The 18,779-nt window shown below is 39.0% G+C and overlaps 1 protein-coding gene across 2 annotated transcripts in view; it reads right to left on the reverse strand.

Moving 5' to 3' along the window:
* Positions 1-13,298: 13,298 nt before the first annotated feature.
* The window catches only part of MACIR (macrophage immunometabolism regulator), a 13,047-nt gene continuing 7,566 nt past the window's right edge, over positions 13,299-18,779 (reverse strand). Inside the window, exons 2-3 of one of the 2 annotated variants that reach the window (XM_081826483.1) lie at positions 17,689-17,737; positions 13,299-15,783 (exon numbers count right to left, since the gene is read on the reverse strand). In XM_081826483.1, coding sequence (XP_081682609.1) covers positions 15,137-15,760 — 624 coding nt within the window. In that variant the 5' untranslated portion in view covers positions 15,761-15,783; positions 17,689-17,737 and the 3' untranslated portion in view covers positions 13,299-15,136. The remainder of the gene's footprint in view (positions 15,784-17,688; positions 17,738-18,779) is intronic. The other variant, XM_081826482.1, reaches the window with a different exon arrangement.

Below are 18,779 nucleotides of genomic sequence, written 5' to 3' on the forward strand. Positions count from 1 at the left end.
CTCTTGAGCAGTTTTAGACCCTGGATAGCAGCTCAGACTGTAATTGGGAGTCTTCTCAAATCAGCTGACAGAATTCACATTGAAAAAGAGATTAAAGACAAAAATGTCAGGGTTTACCGATTGTGAGAAATCCCTGAATTCTCCTTCAGCCCTTCAGCACTGACAAGATGAGAAGCCTCAAACAGGGACTCCCAGGGCCTCGCTGAAAGCAGACCCAGCCCCTGGCTCTCCTCGGGAGCTCTGCTTACACCACAGAGTGAGGGAAGACACACTGCTTTATGTGATTTCAACGTGAGGCTGGAAATGCACTTCATCCACATGTAGGTCTTTTCTTAACTTCTATTTCATGTTACTTTCTCCTGGCTTACAAGAAAGAAAAACAGCAGGCACTGAAGTGCACATCACAATTGAGAAAGAAAAGAAGTAAACTGTAAGAAGGGACTGTCAAGTAAAATCTAATATTAGAAACATTAACAAGGGTATAACATCATTTTGTTGGCCTCTAGTTAAAATGGTGCATCTGAGGTTATTTTAAATTCAGGATAAAGGCTATCTTGAGACTGCATAGGAAGGTCCTCATTAGATGGAGGTGATACAGATACAAAGCTCCCACGGTTAAAAAAACAAGAACTTTAAGGATGGGGCAAGGGAACGAAATCTTCTTGCTGTCCTAATTCATCAGGTCAGTCGCTTGTTACCAACTATATACCCGGGTGTGTGCTCATCTTATAAAAGGGCTAGGTTTTCCACTAGAAAAGCAGAAGCCAACCACAAAAGTGTGGTTTCCTCAACAGCACCAGTGTGCAAATTGGTGTGTACCGGGGGCAAAAGCAGCTGGTGCCCCAAGCCAGAGGTTCCCGAGCAGTGTCGACAGGCTGTTGTGGTCCTCTGCCTAGTCTTGCACATTGAACAATAACTGAAATCCATCACAAGATCACTTGCCAGCCCTCCTCAGTTAAATGGGTCTTTATTTTTAGAGAACAATGGGAATTATAGGAAGCTGGAGGTCTTACATCACAGAACTATAAATAGTTGCTGTTAAATGCAGCCCTATGTTTTTGTTTTTCAATTCTGAAATGAAGTTGATATTTGAGAGGGGCTTTTCATCTGTTGGACAGTTTATGATGTCCCAGTGATGTCATCTTATCTAGGTGATTAAGGACTTATTTGGTTTTTCAATCAGACACCACTAGCTCTCAACAGGAATTTTAATCAGAAGGATTGCTTGCTGTGCTGAGACTGTCCCCGGCGAACAAACAGAACATTACTGACCTTTCCTCCACAGGAAATTTAAATTTGTATCATTTGACTGGTTAGGATTTCTGCCATTCCCTGTGGATCAAGATTAGAGATGAACTTTCAGGTTCAGTCATACATTAAACACACAAACACATAACCTGTGAAAAGCCAGAAGCAGAATGATGTGTTTCCCCTGATGCAAAGGTCACTGCTGTTTCTGCTCATTCATTCCAGCTGACCACAGGCTCCTATGCTTACTGCCCTCATTTAGGGAACTCAAATTGGTAAATAGCCATTCTTACGGGTCCTCAGCGTGTTCACTGCATTACGATTATCTGCTATGTTTAACCTAGCTCTCTCATTTGTATGTTAAAGGAAAAAAATATTTCCCTTGTGACAGACTAGACCTAAGAGGACATTTTTTTTTTTTAACGTGTAAATGAGGTTAGATTTATCAGAATAGTTCTGGTTTGGTCTAGAAAGTTTCTGACTTGTAGCAGCAGCAAAGGAAAGAGAAAAAAAAAAAAATCCCAAGTAAATATTCCTTAGAGAAACCTGCTGCTCTCAAAATAAGCAATTTCAGGGCACAAACTCATAAAACTGCTGTGTCATCAAGTATTAATTAAATAGGTTAGGGGAGTCACACAGAAAGCAGATCCTCTACCCCAATAAAGTCAGTAAAAATAACTTCACTAGGCTGGTGACCATGATCTCCAGGATTACTAAATTTGCAATTGTTTTTGTATTTCCTAAACTGAATTCATAAGCTGATATAATTATGAAACAAAACCTTCTCTAGGATCCCACAAAGCATTCATTTAATGACTTAGGACTGAGAGGAAAGGTTGAACGGTTTTACTCTAGAATCAAATAAGCAGATGTAATAACTAAAAAAGAAAAAAGACTCAGGACTAACAGTTTATTATATCTTATTTAAAGGGTGACGTTGTCTGAAACCAAGGTGAGGCTACATTTCCACCTCAACACTTATCTCTAAATTAATCTTCAATTTAATTTGTTTAGCTACACTGTAATATCTGATTCCAGGAGGATTGTAATTAATTATCAGGAAACATCAGGAAAATATTTAAATCTAACCAGCTATAACGAACATATAGGTCCAGGTTAGGAAGCAGTTTAGAAAGGCTTTTTAAATATTTATAAGTTAGGTAATTCTATTAATTTTACAATCTGTTTGAAGGATGCTTTGTAGTTTGGTCATGAAAAGGCTGGGTTTTTTTGTTTGTTGTTTGTTCTTAAAAAATTTAAATCAGTGGGCTAGAGAATGGTTTATCTTGATAGGCAGGTTTGATTATGCATTGTTTTTATGAATTGCCTTCACAATGAAAACGAGTCACACAAATGAGAGAAAGGAAAATCACTTCAGATTTCAGCTAGGTGCAAATGCACAATTGCATGACACTCTTCTTGGGAAAATCAATTCAGATTTGACGTCGGCCGTATCACTTCTATTGCACAATATCAAATATCAAAGATATCTTGAGAGAATAGCTTGTTCTTCATAGCAGAAGAATATGCCCCAAATTGTTTTTAAACTGAGTTTTCATGGTCTGTGAAATGCCATGGCATTACTTTAATGATTAAAAAATGAAAAGTCAATAAAAATGAATGATGCATTCATCCTTAATTATATGCCAAAGGTGAATAGATATCTTTCTTTATTATGAGCTGGGGAAAAAAAAAAATGAGTAACTACTGCACCAGACACTGTGCTAAGCAAAGACATGTTAATTTAGCTCCCATCCTCCACAATAATTTTTAAAAAACTGAGTCTCGAATTCAGTAGCTCAAGGTCATACAGCTAAAAATGTCAGTGCCAGGATTCATGCCCAGAATTCAAATCCAGGTTTTGTCCAATTTCAAGGCCCATGTTCTTTTCACAGCATATTCTGCTGCTTGGTTTCATACTGACCTGGCTCCTTCCAGTCATGCAGCTTTCAATTCAATGACCGACCTCAGCAGTGCTGAATCTCTAAGCTGCATGCAGAACAAAGGTAGTTGCTTCCTTAAACTCACCTTGCTCTTCTTCCCCACTGCCCTACCCTGGGAATTCTGGGTAGGACACTCCTTTCCCTCTCCAAGTGATTATAAGAAGTGCCCAAGCTAAACAGTGCATGCAAAGAGATTTTCAAGTCATCCCGGCATAATTATCCTAATCAACAAAAACCAAGTGCAGCTCAATTAAACTTTTGAGAAGAAAAGAGTGTGTGGGAGTTCAATAAATTTAAAGTGTAAGGTCAGGCTTTTATAAGGTGCTCCAGATTCTATCACCTTGCTCTAATTCTTGCATATTTCAGCAGTCATGTTTTTTTGTGACTTCACAGAAATAACAAGTCATTTTAAAAATCCGAGATGGTTACAAAAGTACTGTTAACACACACTGTGCATCCACATATAGCCCACAGCACTGAGAACACTGGGATAAACTTGGAAGTCTGCAATTGCAAAGTTATTTTTAAATCTAAACCAGGTGATAATTTTTAAAAAAAAAAAAAAAAAAGGAAGAGGTGAGTGTTACTGAGCCAACTTAGATTTCTCAGTTTCCGCAGTGTTTGCATTGCTCCTTTCATTTTTGGCACTATCAGTGTCATAAGAGTTTGAACAAATCTAGAGCAATTATCCAGAAACCCTCACACATAGGCTGACTTGATCATCCTGAGGCCTTTGATTCACGTATTTCTTCAAACATTAAGTGAAATTATTTACTTGTAAAGATTCCTCATCTCCTTTTAGAATGGTAATTTCAAAGTTTCTTGAATAGTACATCAATGAGAGCAAATAACTATTATCAAATTGTCAAACAAAATGATATCTTTCATGATAACCCAATTGCGCAAAACCTTTGGTTATCTGTACACAAAACAAAGAGCATGCTATATTTAATTTAAGGAAAACTCATAGGCTTTCTGAATATTAACTAATAGCCTTAAAAGCCACCTATAATCTAATTTGGTTTAGGGTCAAAGCATTGTGTGCACACAGTAGGTTGTCAATGTGTAATCTGAATGAACCTGGCAGTTTTAACCTAGGAAATTGTCAGAGGGAAAAAATATATTTTTTTTTCTGTATGTATAATTATATATATCTGTAACAGTGACTGATTTCAAAACAAAACACCGGGAGAATGAGTATGAGGCATGCCATGTATGAGGCAAGCCTTCAGAAGGGGCAACAAGACTTCCCAGGTACGCCGAATGCAAGTCTGTGAATGGGGAGTTACTCATTAAACAGCCCACATAAAGATTCTTGTTAGTACAGATTTTTTATGGAGCAACCAACTGCACAGAGGGCTATTATAAACTTCGATTATGTATCTAAATTTGTATGAATGGAACACTGCTTTAAGAAGCCTTTAGGTACAAAATGTTTTGAGAATTTCTGTAATTTCAAAAAGGTCCAATCACACACTCACCCTCCTCCACCCCAATGTTCCATTGCTTCAGATGTTTTTATTAAAACTAGCAGCTACAGAGGTATCGTGAATGCAGATTTAAGCCAAATAGGCTATTTTGCCTTTTCCATTTTCAACAAATAAAATTTGATTTTGAAGTTTTTGCCAGTATGTCCATCTTTCAGATATATCACAGAACCTTAAAGAGAAGAATTGTTATCATTTGAGGCTTTGTTACAGAATGAAGAATCTACAGTTGTGCATTTAAAAAAAATGTATTTTTACTTCAGAAGCTATGAAAAAGTAAGCTGTACCAGCCACAAGAGATTTTTGGAAAAAAGATCAAAAGATGGCTAATACATTTTTATATGAAAAAAGAACACAAGCTAAATTCTCAGTGGCTCTTGTCAAAGCCAGTTTGCACAGTAGCTAGACAACAAATAAGGGCATTGTTAGCAACTCAGGAAAACTCCTAGAGAAAAAATTGAAAATTTCCCCTCTGGGTTTTCAATTTACCCTAGGCAAAATAAAAACAACCCTTAAACCAAAAATACACACTAGAAACTGGACCAGGGGGGCGCCTGGGTGGCTAAGTGGGTTAAGTGTCTGACTCTTGGTTTGGGCTCAGGTCATGATCTCAGGGTCCTGGGACAGAGCCCCATGTGGTACTCTGCACTCAGCGGGGAGTCTGCTTGAAAGATTCTCTCCCTCCCTCCCGCCTCCACAGCCCCCCTCCCCGCTGTCTCTATCTCTCTCAAAATAAATAAATAAATCTTAAAAAAAAAAAAAAAAAGAAGGAAGGAAACAACCAGACCAGGCATTGAGAGGACAGCCAAACAAGTGTTAATGGAGAGATGTAAACATGCAGGTTATGGTACATGTACATATTTTCTTCTCTTCTCCATTCTTATTAAGTACACATTAACAGGGAGGCCTTACGGGAAGTTAGCTGTGGCAAAGCATAGCCCAGCGAGAACAGCTAATAACTGTTGGAGGGATGGACTATGTTATGCTGTATAGTTTGATGAGAGCCCTGAGAGCCGGCTGGTCCTAAAGATGGGGAGAACAATGTGTGGGTTACCGGAGGTGGGTCCTTGGACCACACCCAACTCCATGCTTTATATTCAGTGCTCGAGCACAAGCAGCCTGGGCCCAAAGAGGGTGGTGGGGTCAGCTCCAGTTCTTACAAGTTGTGGCTGCATCAGGGAAAAGAGGGAGGAAGAAGCCACTTTCTAGATACTTTGTCATTGTTATTTATCCCTTTGTTGCCAAAGATGCTGGCAACAAAATGTATCCAAACACACTTTCTGGTTTTACTTTTTTTTTTCCCCCCCAGGATAGGAAGAGTAGCCATATGACAATTTACCTGTAGGTGTAAACGAAATCAAACTCTGGGGAGATAGATTTTGTAAGGGCATCACGGGCCAGAGACCGTGATCAGGAATTCTACTAATGTGCCGGAAAAGAAAAAAGGTCTTCAAACGAACAGAGATGGCTACCTGAAAGAACTGTGTGGTAAGAAGCAGAAAGTTCTTCACGGTAAAGCAGTATCATGCTCTTAAAAGACATGACTAAAAACCATGACCGAGAACACGACCTCACTTGAGGCACAAAAAATGGATTCTGCAAATGAGATATTCAGCAAATATTTCACTGCATGGTTCAGGAGTCCCTAACCAAAAATAAAATGTGTGCACAGGAAAAGGTTCACAACACAAACTTCAGAAAGCTATTGAGACAGATGGGTTCTGTTCTGGTGTCTTTTATTTCCCAAACTGTATTAAGTCCTCAAATTAGGAACTAGAAAGCAAATCCAAGAAATCTGAAAAATACAGCACTGGGTAGAAAATTACTAGCAAAAAAGATGTAGAAAAGAATGAAAATAAAACTGTCCATTTTTTAAATGGTCCTTATTTTTTAATCTTGCTGAATCTCAAGCCCATGTTCAGACATTTAATAAGATAAAATTCTAAGAAACTGGACTCAACAAGAAGAATTTTGGTCATAAATTTAACTCTTATGGTCATAAATTTAAAAAGTTTAAAAAATTGAGTTGATATCTCCAATATATACACACCTATTTATATTTTTATAATTTACATATTCACTACTCTACTGGCACAGTGTATAAATGATGTACACAATTAAAAATTTTGAAAGATAAAAAGTATTTTTAAAGCAGATCTAATTTCTTCTCACACCCAACTGCATGATCTTTGCACAACTGCACAACTTGGAACATCAAACAGCCCACTTCTGACAACACTAGCTCAACAGCAGCAACATACATTCACCAGCTCAGATACACAAGTTTTGAGATTTTGCAGTATTTTATTTAAAATACTTCAACTTTGGGCACCTGGGTGGCTCAGTTGGTTAAGCGACTGCCTTCGGCTCAGGTCATGATCCTGGAGTCCCAGGATCGAGTCCTACTTCTGCTTCGGGCTCCCTGCTCAGTGGTGAGTCTGCTTCTCCCTCTGACCCTCCCCCTTCTCATGTGCTCTCTCTCTCTCACTCTCTCTCAAATAAATAAAAATCTTTAAAAAAAAAGTCTTTATAATACTTCAACTTTAAATGTAGTGCTTTTATTTTACTGTCTAGAACCTTCTTAAAGCAGTTGTGGGGCAAATTAAGACAGCAGTTCAGGGGTTTCAGAGACAGTTTTTCTTACTGTCAAAAGCTGCACCTCATTCAGCAACTACGAGAAAGGCATTTATATTACATGCAGTATGTCTAATTCTCACAGGAACTATAAAGTAGAGACGATTTTTCCTATTTTATTAAAAAAAAAATGAAACAAGGTTTCATGATCAGCTGTATCCTAAAAATAAGTGGTAGAGCCAGGGTGGGTATTCTTAAAACCACAAAATCATAGTGGTCCCAACTATAGGACATTATGGGAAAGGCCAGTATTTTAGCTCTTTCAATATCTTCTTTACAGCTGGCTCCTTAAAGCAAAGACAGGGGAACAGAGAAACAAATGGTTGGCTATTAAAAATTACCTTCGTTTTAAAGAACAGCCCTCAGATATTTCCACCTGCTCCCCTCCCTTCTCCTCCAGCAAACAGTCCTAGAAAGAGGCCTGGAGGCCAGAATTCTGCGAGTGGTTCCGGTGGTCAGACACACTGGGCCCAGGGTAAGGTTCCACCAACAGTCGTCCCAAACCTCAGAGTCTAACCGGCACTGCTTCCCCAAACAACGCCCTCTCATCTTAACAAAGAGTTGTGAAGGGTGAGTTTTGGAGCCCGCAGAGCAGCGGATTCTGTTCCGCACTGAGCAAGCGCAAGAGCAGCGGAGAGATGGAAAGCCGGATTCCCTCCCCACTCTTCTCACCAGATCGACTCTGTAGTAGGAGCGTCCTGGACTTTTTCTCAGGGCCCAGTGTTTCTGGCTATGTTCCCAAAGAGAGCCTGAAACTGGCTACTTCATACCCCAGAACTTATTCCTCTTCCAGACACAGGTGCAGAGACATCTGTGAAAACTCTGGACTACCAGAGACCGATGAAAGATGAGCTCAGTGAGGCTGGGATAGTTACTTTAAGGTAAAAAGTGGCTGGATTAGGAGAAATGCTGATTGTAAAATTCTGTTTGGCAGTTTAAGTACCATGACTTGAAATTTCACTGCTAAACTCCTCAGTGGAAAACGTGGGTCAAATACACTAGTGACTCAATATGATTTCCTTTCCTGGACATTTTTAGAAAGATACATGACTTACTTTCTGTCCAGGTTGGTTTAGATGGTAGAAAAAGTAGAACGGATGAATCTCAAGGCCTTTTCCAGTTTTATATTCCCACACAAGCATTCTTCCAACTGGCAAACCCCTGTTCACCCCCCGCACCCAAGCAGAGCTTCCCTGTGAAGCTTTCTCCACACTTAAGGTGGAATCAGGGAACTTCTTCCTCTGCATGCTCCAAAGATCTTAAATTTATGTTTATTAGAAGCACTCACTTCAAAATGCAAGTGTTTGTTCTTGACTATGGCTCTCTGTGCTTACTCGGCCTTGTATTCTCATGACTTATCACCATGCCTGGCATGGACTATATCACAATAAATATCTTGTGGATGAGTAACTAAAGGTTGACTCCATGAATGTGAAGAAGCACTGATTCCTACAGATAAATTATAATAGCTTGGTCGTGGTGGTTCTGTTTCAAACCAGGATTTGTTTTTATACACTTTATATAAATCCATCCTAGTTCTCTGAGCATTTTGTCTGTAGCCTCCTAAGATCACTACATCTGGTTGTCGACATACAAAGTAACCTCCTCTCATTAGAGGTCACACTAAATCCAGCGTAACACAAATGAGGTGGCTCTTACAATTCTTCTATTCACAAATGAGGAACCACTGTCATTTCCAGCATTTGCTGTGATTTCTATACAAAGTTGCCTGGCTCGGTGGGGAAAGTTAGGCTTTCAACTGTTCACTCTTTGGCATCTCTATTCTACACAAAGCGTTCCTCAGTATCGTTCCAATTTTAGTATATGTGCTGCCGAAGCAAGCACCAAAGTGTTCCTCCAAAACAAGGAAAGATTTTTTAAAAATCTGAGAAAAAAAATAATCCTCATCTATTTTGCTTGGAGGGCTTGATCCAGCAAATACTTAAAAAAAGAATTTCAGGGTGGGATGTAGCTAGGCAATGTTATAACAAATGTAATAGAGTATATCCTTTTCCCCTAAAAAAAAAAAAGTCAATTGGTCATGTTTAAGGAATATCTTTCTGAACTACCAGTGAGTCACTTTATGTGGCCTACCGCAGAATAATATTCAATCCTACAAATACTCTACCCCTTAAAAATTTTTTTCCTTTTAATTTTAGTAATTTATTATAGGAGTATGACACCAAAACTGTATGTGAAACATTGAGAATAACAAAACCCAAACTTTATAAATATTAGAAAGTACAATATAGAAATCTACCAAATAATGCAGGGTTCTAGTTAGCTGTATTAAAAGATGAGGAAACTCCTTGCACAAAACACTTCTCATATAGTTCAATTTCTTATACAAATTATGTCAAGAATTCACACTTTTAAATATACTTCTGACCCTGAATAACTAAAGCAAACCTTCCTCTGTCATCCTCAGCCCGCCCCACTCCAGGATGAAGAGCAGTGCAAGAACAAGCAAATCACTAAAATATCCATTTACTTATTCCCTCATAGCTCTCATCTTCCCTGACCCCCAATTCCAATATTTCAGTTAACTACCATCTACCTTAACTCTTCTCTTCCAGAACACAGGTCAGCAACCAAGGAGAAAGGTGCAGATAACAAGCGAACATTATTGCCATGCTACGATACTTCTTAGATTCAATTATTCTGTTAAGCTTTTACCTTCCCCAAACTTCACTATGAAGGCTTTTTTTTTTTTTACCTTCTACACAGATCAGCAACAAAGTGAGCATATTCAAAATAAGTTGGCCCTCCTACTGCACAAAATAGCTCTTTCCCAGATTTCAGTCCCACAGGATTTCAGCTCCTCTTTCTTAAATTGCTATTTATTCAACACAACACTTACTTGGCATGCATCTTAGGCTACCTTCCCCTTCTCCTCTCCCAATAACAGCCACGTCCTTGGAGGTGAAAGCTAGCTTGAGCCCTTCTGTACCCAGAGTGCCAGCACGCGCTCAAGAGAAGCCCTCTAGGTGAGGGTAATGGGGTTGGGGGCCATTCTCCTCCCGTCTCTGCTTAGGAGACGGGACCCAGAACAGCCTCCTACTCAAAAACACTCAGACCATTTTTCAGTTCACATTATAACCTACTGTAGGGGGTATGAGGGTGTGGTAAACAAACAGGTTTTATCTCCTACGTAATTCTAATCAATTCAGCACCAGCTGCCTATCCCGCTGGGTTAAGAAAGATAATGAGACCACATCTGGACTGAGAGACTGTACTCTGATTGATTAGGGACGGCGGCCGCATGCGCAGGTGAGGAGCATGCGCCATGTGTGCTCAGTGCTTGCCATCCTAGCTCCAATCACTGAGCCAAAAATCTCAATTTCAGGACTTTTCAAAAACTGTATCTTACGGCCTAAGTTCCTTTCCTAAATGAAGCATTAGACCAGGGATAGAGGATTCAAAGTCTTCCAGATATATATTTCTATGTATCCTTTTTGTTTGTTTATATGACTGTTTTTATTTTAAAATAATAAAAGGTCTTGATGTCCTCCATCATCTCAATCTCTAATTATAACTTTAAAAAAAAAAAGACAAAACCCAGAAACAGTAGTTCAGTTAAAAAAAAAAAAAATCAACAATCTGTGATACCTCTACTTGAAATCTTTTTCCTAAGCTACTGTTCTTTACTCTAAAAAGATGGCAAGTAATTTAAGTTACAGTTAAATTTATTTTACTTAATAAGACAAACCCTCTTTTGATGGTTATTAAAACAAAAATCTTAATTTTTCCCAAAGCAAAAACGAATTGATAATGCATTCTAATCAATTTCCTTAGCAAATGTGCAGTTTGATATAACATCTATGTATCCTTTTATATAAAAGTTTGGTGAAGAATACTCTTCCTGGTGAATCAGCCTTAAAGGTCAACATGATGGACCCAGCGTTCCCTCCTCTTGCCGCTAGCTTTTCCACAAAAGCAAAAGCATCAAAGCTCTTCATTCCAGAAGCGACACCAGCCGGGATCACTTAAGGATCCCATGGACAGTGCAGCCACTCGCTTTCATTCTAGTAGATGCTGCATTCTTCTGTTTAAAAAGCTCTCTTTCCTCATCCTGTGCTCTCCCATATAGCTATACATCAAAGACAACCCCAAGATCAGGGGTAACAACATTGGGAGATTTGGTTTCTGACTTCTCTGAAATCATTTGATGAAACCTTGCAAAAGGCGTTTCACAATGGTGAGAATACAAATTCAACAATCTCCCCCAACAGGAGCACAAAATGTCCTAGGGGCTCGACAAACTCAAAATAACAAATCAAACCCATTCTTCTTTTGATTTGTTCCTGGTCGTGTTCCCCTCAGCCAGAAAAATCCTTAATTTTTTTTTTTGTAATATAAAAGATTGAAGACTCCATTTCATAATTCTTATCTAAAGAAGCATTATTACAAAGCAAAGCACATCGAGCGTGGACAATCTCCACTTCTAGCTTTATAATCGAATTTATTTTATTTCTAAGGCAATCTTCATCAATTTGCACTTCCCTAATCAAATTCTATTGTTTAAAGAGGCAATTTTGCTTAATACTTGCTGTCCCCTCTGCATTACGGTAACGCGTATCCTTGCTCTCTCCACCCCAACCTTCCCAAAGCATTTATGCCACTTATGAGCTGCTTCATAGCTCTCCTCCTCCTTTCTCCCACTGAGAACAAACCACTTAGGCCAGGGTCATACAAAAGTTCCCTTAAAATGTGTTCAGTGGTTATAATGAAATAAAAAGTCTTTCCAAGATTAAAAAAAAAAAAAAGTATGTTACAGAGTGAGAAAATAAGTAAAAATATGTTGCTTTTCTCAAGAATTCAAGAAATATTCTTTGTTTAGTGAAAGGCCAGTTTGCCTTTTTAAGTTAACTTACAATCTTATAAAAGCTTCCCAAATCCCAAATATTGAAATCATTTAAATAATTACCTCAGGGAAGGAAAAAGGCACACACACATGGGCATTATATGACATAAGGAACAATAGAGCCTGGAACAGGAGCTTCGCTGAGCCAGAGTCTGGAAGGTCTCGGAGTTCTGAACCGGTTTACATTTCACTCCATCCCCCCCAGTCTTTTCCTCCCTGACTGCTAACTCCAGAAGCCCTGGGACCAAAGGTGCAAACACAGCCAAGGAGAAGTCGGAGACAAACGCAGCTCACCTCAGACTGGCACCAAGAATGAAATCTTATTGCCACTTTATACATCAACGGAGCCTCTAAAGCACGGTATTTTTGCAAAAAAAGAAAAAAATATATAAAGTGATGTGGTGCTGCCATTTACTGAAAGGCAGGCACTGTAGGATAGCATCAAGTGTCTTCTGGGCAAGTGTGCCCTGTTCAGTATGAAATATTAAATTGAATAAAAATGGCGGGGGGGAGAGTTCAAAAGTAGAAACCATGTCAAAAGTCTGAAGAAAATGGGATTTTTTTTCCCCCCAGTGAAAAGAGATCCGGGCTTACCTTTTTTTTTGATGGGATCCTACCCACTATAGGAGCACAACAAGATCATGGAGTGCAGAGAACGCAAGGTTGAAAGAAGGAGCTCTTCAAACACATTTCGTCAACTACGGACCCAGAGTTTCAAAACTTTCTAGGAAACTGAACTTAAAATTATTTCTCTCTACTAACCAGATCATTGCCCACATGCCGTATCTCAAACTTCCAACCCCTTCATTTTTGCCACTGAGGCTCACTTGTCTTTAAGTAAAAACAAAACAAAAGAGCTACATATTTTTATTCAGCTCAACAAATTACTTAGGTGCATGGGCAGGGGACAGACCTCACAGGTACACAGCCGTGTTTCCTCATGGACTGAATACATATCATTGCCATGAATATATCCTTTACCCTGAAATGCGAATGAGCACCAAAAGTAATTTTTTTTTTTTTTTACAAAAATGGGGCCTAAAAATCAATCCTTAGGCGGAATTCCTGAACAGTAACTACCCCGTCGATGATGGACCTTGTTTAAAGCACCACACAACAATGTGTGTTTACATCACCCTTTTATTTCATAGTTAGAAATAATACAGTTCCACAGGGTAAATCATCAATAAATAACGGTGTTTAATCATTAAACGTAAAAATCCCAACTCTTTGGCATCTGACAGGATTCTATTTCTTGTCAAACTAATGACTGTATAGATAGAGTTAATCTTAGTGATCATTCGTCAATACAATATGTTACAAAGGTGCAATTTACTTTAAAATATACAACAGCTGAAAATTTCCAGCCCACCCAAGAAATCTGATCAACTCAGTAAGATATGGGTCAACTTCCCCAAGGTGCTTTCACATGGTTTGCCTCAGTGAAAGTATAATAAATGTTGATTAAGAGTTCCTAGGGTTTTCTTAATACTTAATTCTGCTCTAAACAGAGTTTGCCATTCATTCTGGCTAAAGGAAAGTCCTACCTGCACCAGGAATGACCCACTCATTAATAAAAGGTGTTCTTATTTTATAAGCAAGACTGCAAACACCTAAGAAACTCACAGCCCCCAAACTAAAATTTAAAATCAGCAGTTCTATGCTGCCAGAGATGCCAATTCAGTAATAAATTGCACCTTCAAGAGTCAAAAAAGAAAAAAATGAAACAGAAACTTTTACAAAAGGTTAAGGTACATACATTTTTCTCAAAATATATTCAAGAATAGTTGAGCTGTATTTGTTACTAAAGCCAGGGCGTTACTCCTTTAGCAACAAATTAAACCAGTGCAATTGACATAAATTGTTAAGTAATCCAGGATTAACCCATTAAAACCGTAGAAGCACTTTAGGCTCCTACACTAATCCTAGAAACTGGAATTTCAACGAGCGCTTGAGTTGCACAGAACTAAAACTGGAATGACCTGAGGCCATGCTGAATGGTATCACTTCATACTTAGTTTAAGCATTCAATAGTAGAAATCATGAGTCCTTCTATTAAAGTTTCATTCACTTACAGAACATTCAGATGCAAACAGTATTATGCCTATCATCCACAATTAAAAGAATCCTTTCCATTTTAAAGTTCCAGATGAATTTTTAACTTAGAAAGTAAGCACTAAGGAAACTTTTTTTAACTTATGAAAACGTCATATTGGAAACTTTCTGGAAAAGCTTCCCCCCACCCATTGTAAAATAAATACTTTGTATCCCAAATTTAATTGTATTAAGACACACTTTAATAATGCTATAAAGAAATATTTTACAGCCATAGAGATCAATAACTTTCCATGCGGAAATAAAAAAATCCATTGCTCAATAGTATTACTGAGGCAAGTGAAGAAAGATTATTCTCTTGTCAATCTGAAATGTTAATTTTTTCAGTGCAAAACCAGTTATAAAATATTTAAACTCAATATTTAAAAATAAAAAGTGGTCCAATTCAGCATTGTTCAAGTTCCAAATTTCATAAAACAAATCATTTTACATACATTTTATAGTAAAATACAGAGATTAAAGAAGTACTTGAGTACTTAAAGATATAAATTTCTAATGAATCATACCAAGTCAGCAACAACCAAGCAGATAACATTCCCAATTTGAGTGTCAGAATCATAAAGATGGCATTACTGTACCAAAGCCTTTTCTTCCTAGCTAAAAAGCTATACAAACTAACGGCCAACATTGTTTTCTTTGCAGTTGCGTGCTCTAGAATGATTTCCCCCCAAGTACCTGTGATTTCATTCCTGTATTCAAATTTGATCCAAACAATTTTTATGTTCCAGGAACACTTAGCTGATATAACCATCTAAAACGTGAAGAGTCCTGTACAGAGAACGACAGTGGGTTTTTCCAGCCAAGCGGAGGCTGCCCTAAACTGGTTTACACTCTCTGCACGTCACTCATGTATTATTCCTGGCAAACACACGGTCCCCCCTGAGGGTGAGGTGTTGAAGCTGGTACTGGAGCACTTCTGTGTCAGCTGGCTCCTTGATGTTCATTTTATCTAGATTGAGGTAGTCCAGAGATTTGGAGTGAGCCCTCTTACCTTTAAGAAGACAAAGAGGCAGAGGCCCATGGAGGGCCTTGTAAGGTTCGTAGGGTAAAGATTTAGTGCACTTGTCTCCTGAGCTGGGCATCCGCCTTCGCCTCCTGCCATTGACAGCCGGGATCTCGTATGGCTGGTAGTACCGACTTCTGGTTTTATACAAACGGGAGGAACGCGCAAGTCCTGCGTCCAGCTGCTTGGAGCGCAAGGAAGGCACAGCTTCTCCCTTACTCTCTTCACCTCCCGTGCACTTCTGGGCTAACTTCAGGAGTTCCTCACCAGTTGTGAAGCCAACCAAATAGTTAGAGTCCATGTGGAGAATCTGGTAGCCCGACACAGTCCGGCGCATGGGCGAGCACGGCGTGCTGGAGCAGCGGGGCTTTTCTGCTTCTGCCTTGCCCGGGGAGCTCGCCTCGGCCACAGGCAAGGGCAGCGTGGCCAGGGTACTTCTGGACTCTCCGTTAACATCGACTTCCATTTTAGGCACCAGGCGGCACACTCCTGAAAGTAAACAGACTCAGATTGTAACGGCATCGTGCACAGAACCGTGGGCCAAGCTGCAGCAGTTGAGACGGTTCAGGGAGCATGAAATAACACCGGCCTGAGAAACAGCCACTGTCCACCGGCCAGACGTTTATCTGTGTCTACAGAGCATTCCAGAGCAGGCATTAAAACGACTACGACTTCTCTACCTTCATGAACTCGAAGGCAGGTTAAATTAAAGTCTGGAGAATGACTAAAAGGTTCAGATGGAGAGGGAAACAGAAAACAGTACTTCTCTAAATGAGGCACTCTGTTCCATCACACGAACTTTATTCCTTGATGTGGTAGTACGCAAATCAAATACAGATCTCAACATGAGGCAAATAAAAATATCCTACACGGTGCCACAAGAATCCACCAGAGACACCCAGCTTGAAAATTTACATCTTTACGTTTTCCATCATTTAATTTAAAATAAGCGCTCAGCTCTTCATACCTACATTTTTTTTTTCAATTGCATTTAAGGGGCATATAATGAAAGATGAAAATGGGTCGATTTCTGCAAAGGTTCCAATACAGACCTAAAAAAATGTTTTTAAGGTACGGAGGAGTCAATCTTAAGGGAAAGTTCCCCAAATGTTGCAAATGTTCTTCCTCCCATGTCCCCAGTGAATTATTTACAGCAAACCATTTCGTAGTTTAAAAATAAACTCTAAATCCAATAAATCAGGTCATTTTTAATATTGAACACGTATAAAATATTAGATGCACTTTGACTATTTAATCAGAAAATATGCCATTGATTTCCAAGTTATTTTATTTTGCAATACCTAAGACACTGCACTTCTGAATAGTTTAATAAATGGCAGAACAATTCTCAATGAATGCTGATATCATTCATCACGATGATGACATTACATAGTTTGGAAAACCCCACTGACAAGAAGTACCACAAAAAATGGCCAAGTTTCTAGGAAGCTGCAGATAAGTCAAATTTTGGAAAATAAAAAAATACTAAGGGAAAGTGAGTGACAGTGTCATTTCAGAGAAACTATTTCTACTTGATCATTAGTGAGGAGTAGAAAACACAATTTTAAGTACCTCAGGTAGCTAACCAAAATGATGTCAAATAGTAACTAATTTTAAGATGAAAAATTTATTAGAAAAGACTTATATTAAATGATTCTTATAAATCCTTTTGTAAAACAAATAACCTTTTCCACCGTAAAAAATACAAAATTTAAAATTAAAAAAAACAAAACAAAACAAAAAACAAATAACCTTTTCCTGGTTGAAGCATTTCCCAAAGTTTGGGTATTCATTTAAAATCCAAGCAATTCTAAAGCTTAAAAAAAAAAAAAAAGAACCTTATTTCCCTCACTTGCATGCTATACTTTCCTTCATTAGGAAATAAACCAAGACTATGAAGAAGTCCCCAGATACCACCTTGTCCTCACTACAGTTCACATCTAGAGCACAACTGAAAACTAACATTGAGTCCTGAGACAGAGCAAATGCCAAAGGGATCCACAGAGCTTTACTTATTTCTTGCTCTAAATCTCAGTCTATGTAGGTCCAAATTTAATTTAATCAAAATACTGTAGCCCCTCAAACCTTCCAGATTTAAGGTAATTGACTTTATTCTATATTATTAATGTAAAAATAAATTTATATTTGTGTGATTTATTTCTCTGTTAAGAGGACAGGAATAGTGGGGGACTATCAGCTACTCTGATAAGCATACGGAAACCTGAAGATTTCTTATCTAATAAACTTTAGAGGGCCCGAGCTTCGTCAAATCTTATGCTGATAAACAAATGTTTCCTCTAACCCAAATGACACACTAATCTAATACTTCCTTTCTCACTACTTCTAGATCCCCAGAAGGAGCACAAGAGGAAGGATCCAAGGCCTCCAACCTACCTAACCTGACAGGCAGCTACGGCAGCAAGTGTGTGTCTGATAGTCCATTCTGAGAGACAAGGAGAGGGGGATCAGTGAGGCTCAAATAACCAGGGCTGTGGAGGAAACAGAGCACACACACAGATGGGTACCCCACACAAGAATGACCCAGGTGATGACACTCAAGCACTCAGTCCACATTGGGTGACACGCTGGTCTAGGTCTCTTCCCAATCTGGGAATCCATGACAGTCCACAGACCACCACCAGCCACCTTCCTGTGTTCTCATTTGGTGCATTATCAACTTGCCCAAATCCATGCATCCACACTCCACCCATTCGGATTTGGGTAATAATTCAAACAGAGGCTAGGCTGAAAGTCATCTTCTGTGCCTCCGAGGGATAAAAATTGCTAAGCAAGGGAAGAGCGTACAAAATCACAATAAAGAAGAGCAGGCACAGGCTTCTGTGGTCAACAGGACCCTCAGCAGTTTGCTCCTATCCTAAGCCCCTTCTGCTGCATCAAGGCAGACCATCAGGAATTCTCAGAATCTCTAGAAGTGGAGGATAAAGGATGTCAGGATGCAAAGGTTTGAGAGAAAAAGGCAGAAAGTATCTATTATCTAGAAAATAAGCACCTAGAAAATGAGAAAACCGAAGACAGTGAGTGAAGTGATCTATAAACGTCACAACTGGATGGGACATGAAACAGCTACGAGGACAATACTAAGAGATGAGTAACCACCATGGCTTCAGTTTCCAGCAGCCATAACACCATAAAAACCAGCATGTGGGTTGGCCAAAACTACCTAACAGGATCTTCAGGCATCTACCTGACAGACGATGATTTCACCTTGATTGTCAAACAAAAGAAACCAATGTGGTCTAAGAGCTCTGGAAATTCCAACCGAGCGGCCTGGTGTTAAGAAACCTACCATATTTTGCTGCGGTAAACAACACACCCCCTGTTCGAAGACACCACTTAACCAGCAAGTTAAACAAACAAGCACTTCCAATACACTCTAGCAAGTATGTGGCCTAGGAATTAAGGTCAACACTCTACGTCCAATTTCTGAATTACAGTCTCACGGTACTGGAACATAAAAACGCTTG

Source organism: Leptonychotes weddellii, chromosome 7 (assembly GCF_054177405.1).
Source record: "Leptonychotes weddellii isolate Sample4059 chromosome 7, ASM5417740v2, whole genome shotgun sequence".
Classification (NCBI taxonomy): Eukaryota; Metazoa; Chordata; class Mammalia; order Carnivora; family Phocidae; genus Leptonychotes; species Leptonychotes weddellii.